General features: G+C 31.6%; 1 protein-coding gene and 1 long non-coding RNA gene across 2 annotated transcripts; one reads left to right on the top strand and one right to left on the bottom strand.

Moving 5' to 3' along the window:
* Positions 1–14,408: 14,408 nt before the first annotated feature.
* LOC107916224 (cell wall / vacuolar inhibitor of fructosidase 1) lies at positions 14,409–15,291 on the bottom strand. The gene is made up of 2 exons (XM_016845380.2): positions 15,217–15,291; positions 14,409–15,124 (listed from the first exon to the last, which is right to left on the bottom strand). Exon 2 carries the CDS (start codon positions 15,059–15,061, stop codon positions 14,516–14,518), a length of 546 nt encoding a protein of 181 aa, XP_016700869.1. The 5' UTR covers positions 15,062–15,124; positions 15,217–15,291; the 3' UTR covers positions 14,409–14,515.
* A 4,707-nt stretch (positions 15,292–19,998) lies between these two features.
* LOC107916223 (uncharacterized) lies at positions 19,999–22,000 on the top strand. The gene is made up of 3 exons (XR_001689432.2): positions 19,999–20,218; positions 21,649–21,713; positions 21,820–22,000. It is a non-coding gene; the product is annotated as an uncharacterized lncRNA (long non-coding RNA).
* Positions 22,001–22,364: the final 364 nt, after the last annotated feature.

Genomic DNA, 22,364 nt, shown 5'->3' on the forward strand with positions numbered 1-22,364 from the left:
AGCTAGGATTGCTAACAAATTTTGTACAATCATAAAAATTTCTTATGATGACTCAATTGTCGATTATTGAATATATATTTAGTGTTATCAAAATTGGATCAAATAATAGTTAAAACAATTCAATTAGCAATATAACACTGAAAATAATAAATAAAAAAGCATTTTTAATTAATGATTGAAGACTTCATTAATAAGATTCAAACTCCACCATTTAACATTCCCTTCAAAAAGAAATTGTAATGGTGATGTACCCAAAATAAAAATAAAAAATTTAGGCTTATAATAATGCATGAATAGGAAGGGAAAATATGCTCAATTCCCTTCCCTAATCCCATGTGCCAATCATTGTTCCACACCTTAAGAAAAGTTTGAAAAAGAAAGATCACCAAAGTTATCAAACTCTTCATTTTCTCTGCCCACATTGCTAATTCTTATTGGCAATAAAAGTTTAGTGACACTAAAATACCTTTTCTAGAGAGTTCTAATAATTCACTCTTTTTATGTATTTGTTCAATACATATTATTTATTTCCATCACTAATCATTTATGACCCCAAAATAATAATGATTTATATCCAATTGAGAATAAAATTATTATTTTGAGTTGTAATAAAATGAATTTTTGATATTTTTCATTACTAATTTTAAGCTTTAAATAATCGATGTGTTTGTAAACTTTTTTTACGTTTACATGTAAATTTTGTAAAAGTAAAAGGATAAATTATAAAAATAGTTACTTTTGTTTGACTCATATTATATTTTAATCACTTATGTTTGAAATGTTACGTTTTAGTCACTTAGGTTATAACTTTATTACGAAGTGGTCACTCTACTGTTAAGCTCTGTTACCTCCCTAACAGTGGTCCTATGTGGCAGTCCTAATGGGTTTTAAATGCCAACTTGGATGTCCTACGTGGCAGTCCAAATTAAATTTATTTAATTAAAAACCTATTTTCATCCCACCAACTGGACATCCAAGTTGGTATTTAATACTCATTTGGACTGCCACGTAGGACTACCGTTAAAGAGGTAACGGAGTTTAACAGTAGAGTGACCACTTCGTAACAAAAGAATAACGTAAATGAATAAAACGTAACATTTCAAATATAAATTACTAAAATGTAATTGTTGAAACCCTTTTTTGAAATCGACTTTTATTTTAAAAAATGAAAAATAGAGTCGTCAACAATCCTTTTTATTACGTGTGATCGGATCCCACCTTGCATAATGATATTTTTAATTAAAATCACTTAAATAAATTAAAACATATATAAAAGACCTTCTTATCTTGAGGTAACCAAAATGAAAAGGTCATGTCCCGTAAATTAGGACACAACATCTCGAATCCTCGAAAATAAGCTTGCTCATTATTTAATTTCTATTTAAATCTCATGTGTTTTTGCTTTTAAAAAAGGATGTTCGATTATCTAGGTTCAAAGAGAAAGTCAAACCCCGTAAGTTAGGGCACAACTTCTCAAATCTCCAAATACCGAACATTGCCTTGATTTTAATTTTTTTCCTTTTTTATGCATCGAGTAAAAACGAGCGTAACATATAAAGCAATATGCATTTAACTTATTTGGGCATAGTATAAAAATGGATAAGTATATTTAAACACGGTTCATGACATGTTTGTAGCAAAAATAAAATAAGATGGAAGTGTAATAGAATGCTTAGCAAAAATAAAGTTGCTATACAAGTTCAAATAATATTATAAATGAAATATAAGAAATAAAGTAATAGTAGCGATAGCGATGATGATGCATCATGAATAATATAACTATAATAATAACGATAATAACATTGATCAATAGCAATAAGGATAACAATAATAATCATAATACCATGCTAGATATTAAAATAAATAAAATAACTCAAAATAAAAATAAAAATGAAAGATGCATAATTACAAAGGTACATATAAATTACGTGAGAATAAAAAAAGAAATAATGACAATAATAATAATGACAATAATAATAAAAGACTAAATCATAACAAAACAAAAAGTACAGGGGTCTAAAGGGTTATTTTCCTAAGCCTAACACACGTGTCATCCCCTTGGCAGGTCAACGCTTAGTCAAGGGATTAATTTGTAAACAAGTTAAAATTATAGGGCAAGAAATAAAATAGCTAAAGAAAGAATGGGACTAAATTAAAAAGAAACACAAAAGCGGAAGGACCAAGGAAATAAATAGACCCCCATATCAAAACACATGGATCTTGTGCGGTTCGGGTCAGGTTGTTAGGTAGCACTCCAAAACGACGACGTTTTGGGCGTCTGAAGGTCAAACCCAAAACGGCATCATATCATGACCCTATATAAGTGGAAAAAAGTCATTTGCAAACTGTTTTTGTTTTTTAAAACTTCATTCCTTTCTTTTTTCTCTGAAAGTGTCTTCGAGTCCGGCCATAAGGACGGAAGACCTCTGTCGTGGCCACCGATCATCGGCGATGCTGATCGTCGCCTTCGGTGGCCGGAGTTTAAAAAATTTGTATTTTTTATTTTTTTTTAAAAACTAGATCGGAGGGCGGTGTAAAAAAAGAGAAAGGAAAAAACTTTCAGCCGCTCTTGGGCGCGTTCCTCTCACGCCCTCTTCTCTGATGAAGCCCAAGTGAATCCCGAGAGAATAAAGGGCCCTTCATGTTGAAAAGAGGTCGCCTTTCCTCGTAGACGACAACCCTGCCCACTCACAGCGGTGATATAATGAGATCGATAAGGACTTTCTATTTTTATTGTATTTCTTTTTTATTTTTTTGAAAATAAATAACGAATAAAATGGATGCCTTTTGAATTTGGTTCTATTTTGTATTTTGTTTTTAATTGCTCTTTTTTTTCTAATACATCCATTGTTATGGCTTTTATAGCCATATATTACACAATATTGATTTTTTTTGTTTTCCTTTTTTTTTTGTTTCTACTGTTGTTTCTATCCTTGTTTCTTTCTCTTTGTAGGCGGCGGTGTGCGGTCAACGGTGGGGAGAGATCTATGCCTTTGTCATTTTCATGCAAGGGTGGCAGAAGAGCAAACCTCGGGGAGTGGGTTTCTTCGAGAGGGGTGCCTGTTGACGTGGAAATGAGCGGCGTGAGAGGGGGACTTAGGGTTTTAAGGTTTCTGAAAACTTTAGGTTAGTTGGGCTTGGTCTTGTGTAACACTGGGTTTGGGTTTGGGTTTTGTATTTGGTCCATTATTTTGAAATTGACTTGGATTTTTTATTTTTTGATTTTCTGTTTTGTTTATTTATTTCTTAGTTTTGGGTCAGACGAATTTGGGTTCTTACAACCTCCCCTCTTTACTCGTCGTGTAATGGGAATGGAGTAAAGACTTTAAGAAGGTCCAATTTCGTATGGTCTTGTCGAATCTCGACTTCTTTGACACTTCTATTTCTCATGTAGCCTCATTCTAACCCATTGTAACTTCAAGGGTATAGGAATTGTAGTTTCAATCTACTCCGTTGCAACTTCATGGAGATAAGGTTTGTAGCTTTAATCTGCTCCACTACAACTTTAGGGAAATAAGACTCACTATGGTAAATTTAATCCGACCCACTGCAACTTCAGAGGTATAGGATTTGTAGCTTCATCTTGCTCTACTGCAACTTTAGGGAGATAAGATTCGTAGCTTCATCTTGTTCCACGTCACTTCAAAGGGATAAGACTTGTAGCTTCAACCTGCTCCACTGAAACTTCAGGGAGATAAGATTTGTAGCTTTAATCTACTCCACTGCAACTTCAGGGGGATAAGACTCACTGTGGTAGATTTAATCCGACCTACTGCAACTTCAGAGGTATAGGATTCGTCACTTCAATCTGCTTCACCACAACTTCAATAAGATAAGATTTGTAGCTTCAATCTGCTCCATTACAACTTCAGGGAGATAAGATTTGTAGCTTCAATATGCTCCACTGCAACTTCAAGGAGATAAGATTTGTAGCTTCAATCTGCTCCACTGGAACTTCAGGCAGATAAGACTTATAGCTTTAATCTGCTCCACTGCAACTTCAAGGAAATAAGATTTGTAGCTTCAATCTACTCCACTGCAACTTCAGGGAGATAACATTTGTAACTTCAATCTGCTCTACTACAACTTCAGGGAGATAAGGTTCGCTATGGTGAGTTCAATCTGACCCACTACAACTTTAGGGGTATAGAATTTGTGGTTGATCTGTTACACCATTCTCTGGAGAACATGAACTGTAGAATTCATTTCATAAGCCTATATTTATGCCAAGCAATTAGGATGTTATAATCAAAATGAATCAAATGCTCCTAACTAGATGTATATGAATGATATTTGTATGAATGCAGAATGTCATTTTCGAGAATGATCCCATTTTTAGTGCTTAGGTTGACATTGCTCGTTGTTCCTCAAGGTTCTATCACTGATATGTTACCATGCCTTCTTGTTCAGATCTGGTATCTTTGATAGGAAACCCGAATAAGTAATCACAATTTAGACTATTCTTTCCCAGATATTTCCAACCCTTAGATTTGGTTAGTTCTAACTAGTGGTCCTATTTCAGGTCATTGTACTATTTAGAAACCTTTCAGACCAATATGTTAAAATCATTTTACTTGAATATTGTTAGTCCATTAATCGTTATTTCAATGTAAAAATTCTTGAAAAAGGTTGTAACGATGGATAAGATTGAAATTTATTGGGAGAAAAGCTCGAAATGAATAGATTAATCAAAATAGCACACGTTGTTAAAATACAAAGTGAGTAAGATGAAATTAGGTGCCCCAAATATCGCAACATGAGCTTATTTGTACAAACCTCTTGAGGACCATTTTGAGCCTGATATGTGTTTAGGAGATCTAAAATACTTTGTTGATGCCCTAAGATGTAACATTTCTCCGACTACCAAATGCCCAATTTTCGATCCAAATTTGAGTTGCCCTTTCCTAGGTTTTCAAATCAAAATCTCTTTGGTGTCAATGCACCCTTTGCGAGTTTTCGCATTGGCCTCTCCCCCTTTTTTATAGGTAAAGTATTTCTTAACGGAATCCGAATTTACAGGATTGGGCAAGTTTTTGTCATCCATCTCAGTGAGAATCAATGCTCCTTCAGAAAAGGTTTTCTTTCCCACATAAGATCCTTCCCAATTCGGTATTCATTTTCCTCTGAAGTCTTTTTGTATGGGCAGGATCTTTTTCAATACTAAGTCCCCCTCATGGAATTCTCTGGGGTAAACCTTTTTGTTATAAACTCGCATCATTCGTTTTTGGTACATCTGACCATGATGGATGGCTTTCAACCTTTTCTCTTCAATCAAGTTAAACTGATCATATCGAGATTGGATCCATTCTACTTCATCTAACTTCAACTCTGACAAAACACAAAGAGAAGAAATCTCGACTTCAATGGGCAAAATTGTCTCCATTCCATAAACCAATAAGAAAGGCGTTCCCCTGTAGAAGTTCTGACAGATGTTTAATAGGCATAAATGGCAAATGGTAACTTCTCATGCCAATCTTTATAAGCCTCTGTCATTTTCCCCACGATCTTCTTAATGTTCTTATGGCTGCCTCCACTGCACTATTCATTTTCGGGTGATATGGTGACGAGTTGTGGTGTTTGATCTTGAATTGACTGCAGACTTTCGATATCGTGCTGTTGTTCAAATTTGATGCGTTGTCAGATATGATCCTTTCTGGTATTCCATACCGACGTATGATTTCTTTCTTCAAGAATTTATTGACTGCCGACTTCGTGACATTGGCATAGGAAGTGGCCTCTACCCAATTGGTGAAGTAATCGATGACCATAAAGATGAATTGATGCCCATTAGAAGCTTTTAAAGAGATCGGCCCAATGACATCCATACCCCACATAGAGAAATGCCATGGAGAAGTCATAACATGAAGAGGTGAATGAGGCACATGAATTTTGTCTCTATAAATTTGGCATTTATGATAACTCTTGGCATAATTGATACAATCCCCTTTCATGGTGGACCAATGATATCCAAATATCATGATTATCCTAGTCATTGTAAAACCATTAGTATGTATTCCGCAAACACCCTCATGGACTTCTTCTAAAAAATTTTTGGCCTCAACGGCGTCCATACATCTTAGTAGCACCTGATCTTTTCTTCTTTTATATAGGATCTCCCTATCTAAGACATAATCATTAGCCAGTCTCCTCAGCGTCCTTTTATCATTCTCGGTTGCCTAATCAGGGTATTCAAGATTCTTTACATTTCGCAGTATATCGTGGTACCAAGGGTGATCGTCCTTTTCTTCTTCTTTTATGTTGTAAAAATGGGCCAGAGCCTCATAAATACTCATCTGGATAGGTTTTACATACTCTTGTCTATTCACTTTGACCATGGAAGCTAAAGTAGCTAGGGTGTCAGCCATCTGATTTTCATCTTGCGAGACGTAGCAAAAGGTAATGTTATCAAACTCCTTAATTAACTCAGGACTAGCCTTCGCTACTTGGTCAACTTGGGGTCTCTTTTATCCCATTCTCCCTTGAGTTGATAGATCACTAGTGTAGAATTCCCATATACCTCTAGTACCTTGATCTTGCATTCTATGGTTACATGGATACCCATGATACATGCTTTGTATTCTGCCATATTATTTGCGCAATCAAAATCCAATTTACTAGTGAAAGGATAATGATCTCCGTCTAGGGATACCAGGACTACCCCGATTTTGTTACCCATAGCGTTTGAGGCCTCATCAAAATTTAGTTTCCAGGGATGTTCTTCTTGAGCACATTCTTCAGTGGTCGCAACATACATCAGATCCTCATTTGGAAAATCAAAATTTAAAGGCTCGTAATCCTCTAAAGCTCTACTGGTTAGGAAATCCACTATTGCACTCCCTATACAGCCTTTTGGTTTACATAGATTATATCAAATTCAGAGACCAGAATTTCCCATCAAGCCATTCTTCCATTCAATACAGCCGACTCCATCATGTACTTTAAAGAATCTATTTTTTATATGAGCCAAGATGTATGATACAACATGTATTGTCTCAGCCTTCGGGTTGTCCAAGTTAAGGCACAACACAACTTCTCAATTGGCGAATAACTTGTCTCACATTCAGTAAACTTCTTACTGAGGTAATATATCACTCTTTCTTTCCTTCCTAACTCATCATGTTGGCCAAGCACGCATCCCATAGAATTCTCATATACTGCTAAGTACAATATCAATGAATTATCTGGGTTAGGTGGCATCAGCACATGGGTATTGGACAAGTAATGTTTGACCTTGTCAAAATTCTTCTGGCATTCTTCATCTCATACACCTAGATTATGTTTCTTACGGAGACGAAATATGGGGTCACATTTCTCAGTTAGTTGTGAAATGAACCGGGCGATGTAATTTAATCTCCCTAAGAAACCTCAAACCTCCTTTTGAGTGAGCAGCGGAGGCAACTCTTGTATAGCCCTGACTTTATCCAGGTCGATCTCGATCCCCTTTTCGCTAACTACAAATCCTAGCAATTTTCCCGACCTATCCCCGAAGGTACATTTTGATGGATAGAGCTTTAGCTGGAATTTTCTCAACCTCAAAAATAGTTTCATCAAGACTTGTACATGCTCCTTTTCTACTAGGGATTTTGCTATCATATCATCGACATAAACATCGATTTCTTTGTGCACATATCATGAAACAAAGTTACCATAGCTCTTTGATATGACGCTCCCGTATTTTTCAATCCGAATGGCATTACTTTATAGCAAAATGTTCCCCATATAGTTACAAATATGGTCTTTTTCATGTCTTCAGGATGCATCTTTATCTAGTTGTAACCGGAGAAGCCATCCATGAAGGAGAACAATGAATATCCTGTCGTGTTGTCCACTAAAGTGTCGATGTGAGGCAACAGGAAATTTCCTTTCGGGGTGGCTTTGTTTAAATCCCTATAGTCTACACACATTCGTACTTTCCCATCTTTCTTAGAGACGGAGACTATATTGGCTACCCACTCCGAGTATTTAACCACTTGTACGAAACCAGCATCAAATTATTTCTTGATCTCTTCTTTTATTTTCAATAGGACTTCAAGGCTCATCCTTTGGAGTTTATGTTGAACCGGCTTGCATTCTTCCTTATGAGAAGTTGGTGTACCCCGAAATTGGTACTTAGACCAAGCATGTCTTGATAAAACCACACGAATAAATCTTTGAATTCTTAGAGTAACTCAATGAGGTCTCGCTTTGTCTCTGCAGTGATGCAAGCTACGATCTTCCCATTTTTCTTTTCTTGTTTAACTTCCAAGCTCACAATTTCTACTGACTCTCTATAAAGTAGGATTTGTTTCTCATCTTGTTCTACCATCTTTAACAAATCAGGAGATAAGTTACAATCTCGATCATCTTCAAAGTCCTGAAGTTCCTCTGGACACATATCCTGCTCAAAAGGAGACTCTGAGTCAACAGCAGTGTCGCTAGTATCATTGATGTCTGAAGACTAGTTATAGGAATAAAGGAAGACCCAAAAAACAAATGAATCTAAGAATAATTATCTGTGTGGTATGAGTATGAATGAAATGGAAAAAATAAAAGAATATTTGCCAAATGAAACACAAAGATGCATTTTATTGAAATAAAAATGTGGACATATGCCTTTTTCACAAAAGGATTCCTATTTCTCCCAGGCTTAGAGCAATAAGTATGTTTTAAACATTACTCTGAATTAGTTCTAAAAATTATAGGGATCTCTTCTACAGTCCAATTGTTCAAAACACTTTCAGGGATATAAAGACAAATGCCTCATAGATTTTCTTTCTTCGGATATGGCATTGATGCTCAAGTTTCCCAACATTCCTTCTGCAGTTTCTTTTTTTGACGTCTTTCATTCAGGATAAATGGTTTCTCTTGACACGAACATTTTAGATATACGGGGAAAGATCATCGATTCCCATTTGACCTCTCCTCTTCTTTGAGATCGGCTTTTATTAGGAAAATGGAGTCGCCACCAATCCTTTTTATTAGGTGTGATCGGATCACCTCGTAACTAGATCATTTTAATAAAATTTTTAGATTCACTAAAACGATGATTTTTAGTTTACAAAAACTAAGAAATGGGTTCGGGAGTCGATTACGCACGAGAAAGGATTAGCACCCTCGTAACACCAAAATTGGTACATAGTTAATTAATTGATGTCTTAGTGACGAGAATTAAAAATTTGAAGAGAATTTACAACACGATCCCATATTACATAATGATATTTTTAATTAAAATCACTTAACTAAATTAAAACATATGTAAAAGGCCTTCTTATCTCGAGGTAACCAAAACGAAAAGGTCATGTCCCGTAAGTTAGGACACAACATCTCGAATCCTCGAAAATAAGTTTTTTTATTATTTAATTACTATTTAAATCTCATGTGTTTTAGTTTTAAAAAAGGATGTTCGATTATCTAGGTTCAAAAAGAAAGTGAAACCCGTAAGTTAGGGAACAACTTCTCGAATCTCCAAATACCAAACATTGCCTTGATTTTAAATTTTTCCTTTTTTATGCATCGAGTAAAAACGAAGGTAACATTTAAAGCAATATGCATTTAACTTATTTGGGCATAGTATAAAAATAGATAAGTATATTTAAACACGATTCATGGCATAGTTGTAACAAAAATAAAATAAGATGGAAATGTAATAGAATGCTTAGCAAAAATGAAGTTGTTATACAAGTTCAAATAATACTATAAATGAAATATAAGAAATAAAGTAATAGTAGCGATAGCAATGATGATGCATCAAGAATAATATAACTATAATAGTAACGATAATAACATTGATCAATAGTAATAAGGATAACAATAATAATCGTAATACCATGATAAATATTAAAATAAATCAAAATAAAAATGAAAGATGCATAATTACAAAGGTCAATATAAATTACGTGAGAGTAAAAAAAAGAATTAATAAAATAACAAGAATAAAATAATAATGACAAAATAATAAAAGGGTGAAGGACTAAATTGGAATCTAAGTGAAATTGCAAGTATAAATTTTAAAGAAAAGGAACATCAGATAAAGGACTAAATCAAAACAAAACAAAAAGTACAAGAGTCTAATGGGTTATTTTCCTAAGCCCAACTCACGTGTCATCCCTTGGCAGGTCAACGCTGAGTAAAGGGATTAATTTGTAAACAAATTAAAATTATAGGGCAAGAAATAAAATAACTAAAGAAAGAATGAGACTAAATTACAAAGAAACACAAAAGCGGAAGGACTAAGGAAATAAATAGACCCCCATATCAAAACATGCGGATCTTGTGCGGTTCGGGTCGGGTTGTCGGGTCGCACTCCAAAACGACGTCGTTTTGGGAGTTTGAAGGTCACACCCAAAACGGCGTCGTATCATGACCCTATATAAGTGAAAAATCAGAAGAAATAAAAGTCATTTGCAAACTATTTTTTTTTTTTAAAAAACTTCATTCCTTTCTTTTTTCTCTGAAAGTGTCTCCGAGTCCGGCCATAGGGACGACAGACCTCCGCCATGGCCACCGGTCATCGGCAAGAGTGACCGTCGCCTCCGGTGTCTGGAGTTCAAAAAAATTGTATTTTTTTTGTTTTTATTTTAAAATTAGATCTAAGGGTGGTGCAAAAAAGGAGAAAGAAAAAAAAACTTTCAACTGCTCTTGGATGCGCTCCTCTCACGCCCTCTCCTTTGACGGAGCCTAGGCGAATCCTGAGGGAATCAAGGGCCCTTCACGTCAAAAAGAGGTCGCTTTTGCTCGAGGACGACAACCCTACCCACTCACGACGGCGATACAACGAGATCGGTAAGGACTTTCTATTTTTATTGTATTTCTTTTTTATTTTTTGAAAATAAATAACGAATAAAACGGATACCTTTTGAATCTGCTTTTTTTTATTCTATTTTTTATTGCTCTTTTTTTTCTAATACGTCCGTTGTTATGGCTTTTATAACCACATATTACACAATATTGATTTTTTTTGTTTTCCTTTTTTTTTTTTTGCTATTTCTACTGTTGTTTTTGTCTTTATTTCTTTCTCTTTGCAAGAGGCAGTGCGCTGTCAACGGTGGGGAGAGATCCATGCCTTTGTTGTTGTGGTGCAAGGGTGGCAGAGGAGCAGACCTCGGGGCGTGGGTGTCTTCGAGAGGGGTGCCTGCTGACGTGGCAAGGAGCGACGCAAGTGGGGGACTTAGGGTTTTAGGGTTTCTAAAAATTTTAGGTTAGTTGGGCTTGTGTAACACTGGGTTTGGGTTAGGGTTTTGTACTTGGGCCATTATTTTGTAAATGGACTTGGACTTTTTAGTTTTTAGTTTTCTATTTTGTTTATTTATTTCTTGGTTTTTGGTCAGACGAAATTGGGCCCTTACAGTAATCTGAGACAAACAAAAATGACTATTTTTATAGTTTACCTAAAATAAAATAAAAAATCCTAATATGTCATCATTTAACTTAGCTTTGATTTAAAAAAATTAGATTCAATTTTAACCAAATTAAATGCAGATTAATTAAGATCATAATAATAGTGTTCTGGCTTATTTTGGCGATGTCTTTTTTCCTTTTAGAAAATTCTCGAGCCTATAATTACGATTTTTTTACCAAAGCGTACGAAAGTGATTTGAATTTCAGAGGCACCAATCAATTTTCTTTCAAATTCCCAACACCCAAGCATGACCAAAATCATCTATTTATTCATTCTTAAAGTTGTATTTGTCACTGTAAGCTACTCAGCCAACAACCTGATTGAAACCACTTGCAAAAGGATTCCATATCTCAATCTCTGTGTCTCGACTTTGAAACCCTATTCCATGAGTTCGATCGCGGTCATAAAGGGGCTCGCTTGCATCTGGTTGATATTGTCAATGCCAAAGCCGGTGGCACATTGAACCGGATTTTAACATTGCTCAAAAGTGTCAAAAACCGCAGATTGAGAAAGGCTACTTTGATTCATATAACACCTTTCTCCAGGATTAATGAAGCAATTGAAAAAGGGAATCTGAAATTCGTTGTAGAAGGGAACTTGAAATTCGCTATCAAGAGTGCAATAGATGCTAGAAACAAGGATCAAGGGGCGTGGGAGAGGTAGCCTTTTTGAAATTTTTAGATTTTTAAATTTTTTATATAAATTATCATGTATTTTAGATTTAGTGTTCACATTATATAACATTCACCCCCTTGACCACATTGTATTTCATATATTTCGCCACCTTAAGCCATAAAGCATACCATTTGTAAAGATCATAAGATAGAAGTCCCCAATGTAAGTGCTCCGTACAAAGCTGGTTGAAGTCAGTCTCGCATCTAGAGAGACAACATCACAATTCAGTATCACTATCGGTTTGATATATTCATTCCTAGAATCGATTCATTGCTAACAAAAATAAATTCTCGCTTTAATGATAAGGTAGTGGAGTTAATTATTCATAGCTCATGTTTGGATCCATACGATAATTACAAAGGTTTTTTGGTGGAAGATATTTGCAAGCTTATGAATGATTTTTATTCGGGCGATTTTATGGAGCAAGAAAAGCTACACGTGAAGATTCAATTGGAGCATTTTCAACTTGATGCTCATCAAAGCACGAAGTTGCAAAAAGCTTCTACAGTTATCAAGTTGTGTCAAGTGCTAGCTAAAACAAATAAGTCAAGTATTTATCCTCTTGATAAAATTATTCGTCTTGTGCTAACTCTTCCCGTGTGTATTGCAACAACCGAACAAGCATTTTTAGCCATGAAAATTGTAAAGACAAGGCTTCGCAATAGAATAGGGGATAATTTTCTTTCAACTTACTTTGTGACATACATCAAAAAAGAGATAGCTTGAGAAATTTTAACAGATTCTATCATTGATAAGTTCGATCTTATGAAAAAGTAGAGGGTACAATTTAGGATGCCTAGTATTCAGAAATAGGACTAAGGCTAATTTTTTTAATTTAATTTTTGAAATTATAATGATATTTATGAAATTTTTAGTATAGTATTATTAATTATTCTTTTATACATATTGGAAAGAAATGTTTAATTTTATATAGTGTGATTTTTTTCTTTTAATTTTTTTACAATTAAATCATTAATGCATTTTAAAAAATATTAAATTGATTTGTTTATAAGAAAAAAATATCCTAAAAGAATTAACATTTTTTTACATTAAAAAAAAGCTATTCAGATTTAGAAATTCCGCTCCTTTTAAAGTAAAATCTTAGAACAGTCCCAGGCTGGAAATGAAGCTCAGAGGTGCAGAAACAGCTTCGGAAAGCGACGGAGGAAACCGATCTCCTATCGAAACAAGGCCGTGCATGATCTTTCTGCTGTTCTTCAATCCATTGCCTCATTGTTACTTTGATTGTTTAGGTATCTTTTGTATTGTTTAGAGAAAAAAAAACATCTGAATTATTTGATGATTTTCAGGTACTTTAGTTAATATGAGAAAATTAATCTAATTTAAGGATGAAATTAAAAAAGTTATTATCAATGGATTTGACTAATGATACATGGACAAACGAATGACGGAAAGTTATGGTCCCTTTTAGAAAAGTTTGTTGCTTTGGATCGCAGAAGGTGTGATGAGCATGGTGCCAAATGCTGCAAACTTTATCAAAAGCAAGCAAATGACATCACTCTATATATATCTTTGCAATTTCAGTTGAAACATATTTAATTGGACCCCAAATTCATTGGCTCAGGCACTCTTTATTATATCGTGTACTAATTTATAATTTTATATAAATAATAATAATTTTAGTGTTTCATTTAATTTTATTTTTTTACTTTTAAATTTATTTTTTTTGTCGTATGAGTGTCATGTTACCATTTAATCAATTTTTTAAAATATAAAAATTTAGAATATATATGAAAATTATTTTTAAAAATTAAAATTTTAAAAAATTAATTAAATATTTATGTATTTTCTACTTGGCAATTCACGTGATAAAATGTAGATTTTTTTTGTCTATTTTAAGGTGATTTAATAAAAAATATAAATTTAATAACTAAAATAAACGAAAAATTAAATAAAAGATTAAAATAATTTTTTTATAAAGTTGGGAAAAAAAAAAGATATATTCTCTCTTTTTCCCACCAAATAATATTCACCGTTTTAAGGCCTGATTTGACTCACTCCTCGTTTAGAGCCAACAAAACTAGGCAATTCTTGAAATCTTTGAACCCTTTAGTTAAATGGTCTAATTCTGTTTCTAGCCCTTCTTACAATACAATACTTCAATTTAATCCAATTTTAATTATATCTCACTCCTCACTTTCTGTCTATAATAAATTATATGGGATCTTTAGTGATAACGTTCCGCGATTTGTAATAACAGAGTTTGGCGTCTTCAGACAGGGGAGACATCATTGTCTCTCAAGGATCTGTGTTGGAAAGATGTGATTGGAGGACAATTAATGATTGACATACTGTTTCAATGCCAATCATCCATTCTTCTTTTAAACAAAACCACTAATCATTTCACTCTTTATCCATTTTTCATAACATCTATAACACATCTGTACATACATTTTTATTGCCCATTACTTGGCATTAGACAGTTAAAACATTTCATCGTACTCATAGTAATAATTGGACAATGGAAGCAACCACAGCAGAAAGATCATGGACAACCTTGTTGCTAGCATATATTGGAAACTTGGGTTGGTTTTTGAATCCCCTGCCACAAGCATCGGCTTCATTAGCTGCATCCGTCGCCCCCTCGACACCGAACTTAGGGTCGCCTTTCGTGACAGCTTCTACAGCTACCGGGATATCGTATTTAACAATGGCGTTGTAATAATCAGCACAGTCACGCAAGGCCATTTTCAGCTTCGGATCTTTGGCCACTTTAAGCAGCGCTGTGATCTGCCGCAGCGTTGCGGTGGCTTTGGCCTTCAGTTTATCAGTTCCGATTTGCGCTAGCCCCGCTACGTCGGCACCGGAACTTCGAGGGTCGGATTTAAGAGCCGAGACGCATAGATTGTAAAAGGGTGTCTTTTGGCAGGTTGTTTCGACCATGTTGGCACCAGTTCCGTGCAATTCCAGGGCTGAAATAGGAGTGAATGAAACTAAAGTGAAGCAAAATGCAATGTGAAGCAGAGTTAAAGAGATGGTGTTGTTCATGTTTGGTGTATTTGGGTCTTTTGGTTTGTTTACAAATACCTCTATGGATTGGCAATGGATTCCCTGTAAATGTATTTATAGAGAAGAAGTGAGTTTCTATAGCATTAAAAAAAAAAGAATTTACGTATAATTCATAAAGTGAAAAGGTATATTACCTTCTCTCTTATCTTATCTTTTATCAGCTTTTATGATGTCCAAAAGCTTAAAATAAAATATTCATCTATAACAATAATGCATAATAATTCTTTTAGGAAATTTATATTTAATGTTTTACATCAGAGCTTGTAATGGCAAAAATAAGGTAAATCTCAAAATTATATATCAACTTTGATTTAATGTGTAATTGTATATATAAATTTTAATTTGGTGTAATTATACGCGTAAAACTCTAATTCCGGTTCAAATGTATTCTTGAAATTTTAATTTTGATTTAATCATACACGTTTAAAGAAACGAGTGTATCAATGTATTTTTATATTGGATAAATATAATTATTTATGTATGCAGTATATAAACATAAAATGATGTTATATCAATAATTGTGTTAATAATTTATAATAATTGGATCAAATCAAAATTCATGTATACAATTACACATTAAACTATAGTTCATGCATAATTTTGATATTTATCCCGGTTAAAAAATTATAGTAGTATAAAAAATCACTTCATATTAACCATTGTATTATTCTTAAATGCTTTCAAAAAGTGCCGGGGAAAAGTGATTTTAAGAAGTACTTTTGAAAAGTTTGGTTTAAGATTTAAGTGTTTAGTATTATTGTCAAAAATGTTTTTGAGAAATAAAATGTTCATTTTTAGATATGGTGCTATAAAGTAACAAATATACATTTAAAAAAGGTTCAAATTAGTTAATATTATGATATTTTAGAAAAAAAAATATATAAAAATAATTTATTATAACATTTTGTTAATATTTTAATATATGAAATATAAATTTTAAATATCTTTTAAGCAATTAATATTAATTATTTTTAATTTTTAATTTGAATATATAAATTATATTTTAAATATTAAAATATAACTAGTAAAAATTTAAATATATGATATTATATATTTAAAATAAATTTCATTAGGAAAATAATTATATACCTAATATAAATATTATATAAAATACTTTATAAGGGTTAAAATTATCCTTTGCTCCTAAAAGCGCTTTTGTCAATAGCATAATCTAGAAAAAAAAATTGCTTCTACTTTTGGATTTCAAAAATTATCTGTTTAGTATTACTTAGAGCTTTAAAGGTGTTTTTTACCCTAAAAGCATTTTTGAGAAGTAATGTTAAACTAGCAGTAAGACTATACTCCTAATAATCGAATATAAACTCCTTTATAAACCCTAAACCTTTTATTAAAAAAAGGTAAAATTGCATGACAATCCTTATACTCTAGGCTAGAAAGTAAATTAATCCCTTAATTATAAACGTAAGATAGTTTGTACATTTAAGTTTAAATTAAATAGAAAAAAAATTTAAGCACATGTAACCTTAAACATTAAAAATCTGATTTATAAAGTTTTAAAGAGACGTGAAAGAAAAATAACAGCCAAAATTCAATTTTTTAAAAAACACAAAAAGAATTAGGTTACATTTAGTTTTTTGAAAATATTTTTCTTATTCATCTTTAAAAATAAATTTTATTTTTTAAATAAAAAAACGCTTAGTAAATAAAAATTTATTTTTTAATGATGAAAATATTTGGAACTTATTTTCCTAGAAACGAAACATAAATAAATAAATAAATTCCTATATAAAGATTTGGTATTTAAAAATTGTTTTTTTTTTGTTTATATACCTTTGAATTAGAGTAAATTCATTAATTAAATTTAAAATATTTAAAAATTCATTATTTTCAATTTTTTTAATTTTAAAAAATTAAAAATATTTTTATTATTTTCTAATTTTTACATATTTATTTCTTAAAATTAATTTTTAAAATTTTAAACCAAACACATTTTTTAAATATTTTTAATTTTGAAGAAAATGAAAACAAAAATAATTGCTTCAATTTTTGAAACCAAATGAACACTAAATTATTAACTTTTTTTCACACCACATGACAATTCAATATATATATATATATATATATATTTTTGATGAATTATAAGAGGAGAGCAAAACTTTAACTTTAACATGACCAGCACAATTTGGATTCAGACGATGAACACCTTAACCATTAGGTCAATGCCAACATACAGAGCTAACAACACGAGTAACACAACTCAAATTCATGTCACATTTGAAATGATAAACACGGCGAAATTTAAGGTTAACAATTGATTATTGAGTTTAACCTTTGATCAAGTGACCAATAATTGAAATGGAAATAAATGGTTAGTTATGTAGATGGAATAAGGAGTGGAGGGCCAATAACTATCCTTCATTATATCTAGAAAAATCTTCAGTTTTTTTGTCTACTGTATAAATTAAAATTATTTATAAAAATTGAAAAAGAATTCCTATGTAAATAATATATAGTTATGTGTGCTAAATTTAAATCTTATCATGATATTATTTTAATAAAAAGAGCATCTTTGTATTAATATTTATAACTCGTCACGATTTAATAAAAATACAAATAAGTGCTCTCTTTTCCTCTCTATGGTGCATGCATGTTCATACTGTTATGGAACCCCTGTCATTTTATTTTCCCTTTTCAGAATGAGGGCTAAAAGTGATAAAAATGGGAAAAAGAAAGAATTGGGGGGGCAGACAAAGATATTTGCCATTTGATAATTTCAACAATACAATGAAATTATTTGTGTTTAATTATTGAAGTTCACACCTAAATTAATCTGTATTTCATCCAGTTCCATAATTATTAAGTGAAAACGAAACTTCATAGATGCCATTACCCCATATATTATGGGTTTATTACCGATTTAGTTAAAATATCCTAATTTAGTCAGTTTTAGTTATTATATTTTTCGGATCCTGACTCAAGTAGTAAAAGTTTAATCCGTCAAGTCAAATTCTTTTATTAGTCCCATTTCATGCGTAAGTTGTGGAGTTCGTTCATGTTCTCTCATTTGATCATTTTTCGTCCCTATATTTTTTTAAATTTTGAAAATTCAATCCTAACTCAAATGACATGGCTTCTTTTTTGTGAGTATTATGTAAAAATAGCAGGCTGACATGACATTACACATATAATAATATATTTGCAATATAAAATTTTAAAAATTGTAGAATTTAAAAACTAAAATTTAAGTCAAAATTTTAAATTTTAAATTAAAGCACATAAACTAAATTTATAAATTACATATAGTAAAAAAATTAATAACAAAATTTAACTTCACATTTGAAATAATTAAAATAGAGATGAACCATGATGATATCAGCCATGATTTCTTAGAAAAGTGCAAATTAAATATTTTCTAAATTAAAGCTGAGGAGGAGGAAGCAAATCAACCCCATGGCCAGCGTTATATCCTGTTCGTCTCATTTTCATTCAATTGAATATACCCTGGTTTTGAGTCTTTGCATCTCAATACTACAATTTCTGGACAGTGTATTTATCTATGATTAGTGTAAAAATAATAGTAACATAGCGTGAAATAAAAAGAAAGCTAAACACAATCGCACTGAAAAAATCTATAATTTAATTCAATTTTATCCTCCATTTAAATGGGGATTCTGTTGTGCAGTCGAGTAGTGCAACAACAATTTTAATTTTTTATTGATGTATTTAACTTATACCAATATTTCTAATTCATTTCAAGATAAAAAATCTAAAAAAAAAATTAAAGTAAAATAAACTTGCTCTCCTTTTTAGTATAAAATCCATTTAGCTTTTATGAATTAAAAAAAGAGCCCATTTACACCATTAGGTTTGAAGGAAATCCATAACCTCCCATGAGATTCATTTACCAAGTAAATTTAAAATAAAATAAAATAACAATCACACACTTTTTATTTACCTATATATTTTCAATCTAATTTATTCAATTTTCTATTTTAAATTACAAAATAATTAAAATTTAATTACATATTAAAATACTAAATATCTTTAACTTCAATTAATATTAAATATCTCTTAAAGTTATATCTAATAACCTTGAGATGAACTCATTAATTTATTTTTATGTAAAATTAATTTCCATGATTTAGAAGGTTCGAGTGAAAAATAAATTCATAAAAATTAAAATTAAAAACTCATCTAAAAATTAATATTATAATTAAATTTAAATTTTAATATTCAATATTCAATATTCAATATTCAATATATATTTGCTTAAAATTTTATTAAAAAATACAAATAAAAGAGAAGACAAGACAATAAAAAACATAATCATCATTAAAAATAATTTTTTACACCTTAATTTAATGGAAAGGTCAAGGCCAAGGAATTTTAAGATCTTATGTCCACGTCACACTATGTTATCATGCATGAGTTAGTCCATATTTATTTTGGTTTATGTCCTATTATATGTGGACCCTGTATAGATTTATTCTAATATAGATCTGAATATATTTTGTTTATTAGTTCAATCGTGTTTTATAATGATTAATTTTTATTATAATTATTTGGATATTTTTTTTTTGTAATTGCATTTGCACATGTAAATTCCATAAAAAAAACTTTATATATTAATTGAAAATTAATATAATTACGCATATAAACATGGTATAATTCAAAACATTTTCTGTAATACCCCTAACCTCTCTCTATTGTCGGATTAGTAGGGGTGTGCAAAATTTAGTTAAAACCTAAAAAATTTGGTTAACCGACCGAATTCGGTTAATCGGTCGGTTAACCAAATATTTTCAGTCGGGGGTCGGTTAAGAGTTTTTTAAAATTTCAATTAACGGTTAAATCGATTCGAAATCGGTCGGTTAACCAAAAAATTCGGTTTAACCGAATTTTGCAAGGTAATAGGCATTAAATTAAGTCCAGCCGGCCAGCCCAATATATTTTTTCTCCTCCAGGCTCCAAGCCCAAGAACTAAGCCTTTTCTCAATAGCACTCACTCAGCAGACAAGAAGCAGCCAAGCACAAAGTCACAACTCACAAATCTGCAATCGGGTTCTCAACTTCTCATTTCTCAATCTGAATCTCAGATTTTCAGACGGGAAAATCCACCATTTTTGCTATCCATTTCTCTTCCTGCACACTAATTGACTAATACCCAGAGGCCAGGTTTGGTTTCTCCTAATTTCCCTTTGTTTTTTTTTTAATTTTAGGGTTTTGTTTTCATTTCTCGCACTGATTGAACTTTGAAGTGGCTTTGGAAAATTAACACCCACAAAGAGCTAAGTTGAAGTACGTGAGCCTTAGGTTAGCTGGTTGCTATGTCGCCTTCAACTTGGCCCAACTATGTCTAATACCTGACCTGCTTGCTATTTTGTTCATTTTGTAAAGGGTCAGAGTTCTGCTCTGTTTTTGTTCATTCAACACCACGCATCAAACTCTGAAGTCTGATGTATTTAATTAAATGGCTTAATTAAATAAATTAGGAAATGGAAATCTCATGATTGTGATAGGATCTGCACAAAGATACATTAAAAAAAACCAAGCATAAACAGATTGTCAAACTGGTTTCTGTAACAAAGTACAATGTGGGCATTTTATAATTACTGCAGACACCATTGCATATGCACATTCATTGCTTTCTTCTTGTTTTAAGTGTTTGGATTTTATATTTTAATGTTTTGGGTTAAATTATACTAAAATACTATACGACTTCCGTAAACCGTATTATTTAATTAATGTAATCTTTGTTGAGATTACTGAAAAATCTTGCACCATATTAAAAACTGTATTTTAAGTTTCGGGTCATCCATGCTTTAGTCTTTGGAAGTTTCCTAACAGTCAAAATCAAATTTAATTTCAATATAAGGTTTGCTAATATCGAAGGGTTCGTTTTATTTTCAATGAAAAATATTTCATCGCAATATTAGAAATTATTATCCTTTTATGATTCCATCGTAAGCAAACACCAATAGAAGTGCCACCAGGCTGGCTCTATCAAGTTGTTGGTGATTGCTCAAGGTTGCTAATCAAAATAGTTGGTGAAAGATACCATTAAGCTTAAATAGAGTAAATTGGTTTTATATTTGATGTAGTTCTTGATATTGTTCATACATAGATATGAATTTGAGTCGAATTGTTAGGTAATGAAAAGAAAAAATAAAGAGAGAAAGATGAACTACGGCAGCATTAAAATTGATATTGATACTTTTCGATGTTTAAATCGATTATAATTTTAAGGTTATGAAAAGAGTAAATACAATAATTAATATATATATATATATACACACACACAACACTCGTTTGGGAGAACAATTCATGTTTCATGTTTCATGTTTCATGCAATACTGCATGTTTCATGTTTTCTTTCCCAAGTTTGTAATGTAAGTTTATTTATTTTTAAATAAAAATTTTATAAACAATCTGAACCCAAATTTATATCCACATCTTCTCTTGAGCAGCAGCACGTCACCTATCCAATTTTGCTTCCTTCCACGTGTCTTTCAAAATATGAATTAATTGTAAATTTATTATTTTATTTTAATAGTTTCAATTTTTTACCATATCACTCCTACTTATTTAATTGATTCAATGTTTAGATTTTTCTTGGAATGCGTCAGAGCCTACCCTAAATTCATGAGCTTCTGCTTTCGTGAGTTGAAGAGTATGCTTATATCTTATTCTTGTTAACTTATAATCTATTCGTTTGTTTTTTTTAAAAAAGTATATTTCTATTATATGCTAAATTTTTGCACATGTTTTTTTTGTAGGTTTAATGCAAATGGAGATTTTTTGGAGAGAAGAAATGGATATAATATAAATAGAGAATGTTAAAGACTTACATTTCAATTATGTGTTAATTTCAAGACTTATGTAATATTTTTAATTATGTAGTGATTCAAAGACTTATGTAATGTTTTTAATTATGTAGTGATTCAAAGACTTATGTAATTTTTTAATTATGTAGTGATTCAAAGACTTATATAATTTTTTTAATTATATAGTGATTTAAATCGGTTAAGTCGGTTAAATCGGTTAAATCGGTTAAGTCGGTTAAATCGGTTAATCAGTTAAATAGGTTAAAACGGTTAAGTCGGTTAAGTCGGTTAAGTCGGTTAAATCGGTTAATTTTTAACCAAAAAAATCATATGATTTTCGATTAATTCGGTTAACCGATCGGTTTAACCGAAAAAAATTCGGTTTGGTTAATATTTTTTAAAAAAATTTCGGTTCGGTTAACGGTTAAAAAATTTTAGAGGTCGGTTAATTCGGTTTTAACTAATTCGGGTCGGTTAACCGAATGCACACCCCTACG

Source organism: Gossypium hirsutum, chromosome D10 (genome assembly GCF_007990345.1).
Source record: "Gossypium hirsutum isolate 1008001.06 chromosome D10, Gossypium_hirsutum_v2.1, whole genome shotgun sequence".
In the NCBI taxonomy this organism is placed as follows: domain Eukaryota; kingdom Viridiplantae; phylum Streptophyta; class Magnoliopsida; order Malvales; family Malvaceae; genus Gossypium; species Gossypium hirsutum.

Excerpts from the sequence above, each read along its gene's own strand:
- LOC107916224 (XM_016845380.2), bottom strand. The coding sequence starts at position 15,061 with ATGAACAACACCATCTCTTTAACTCTGCTTCACATTGCATTTTGCTTC.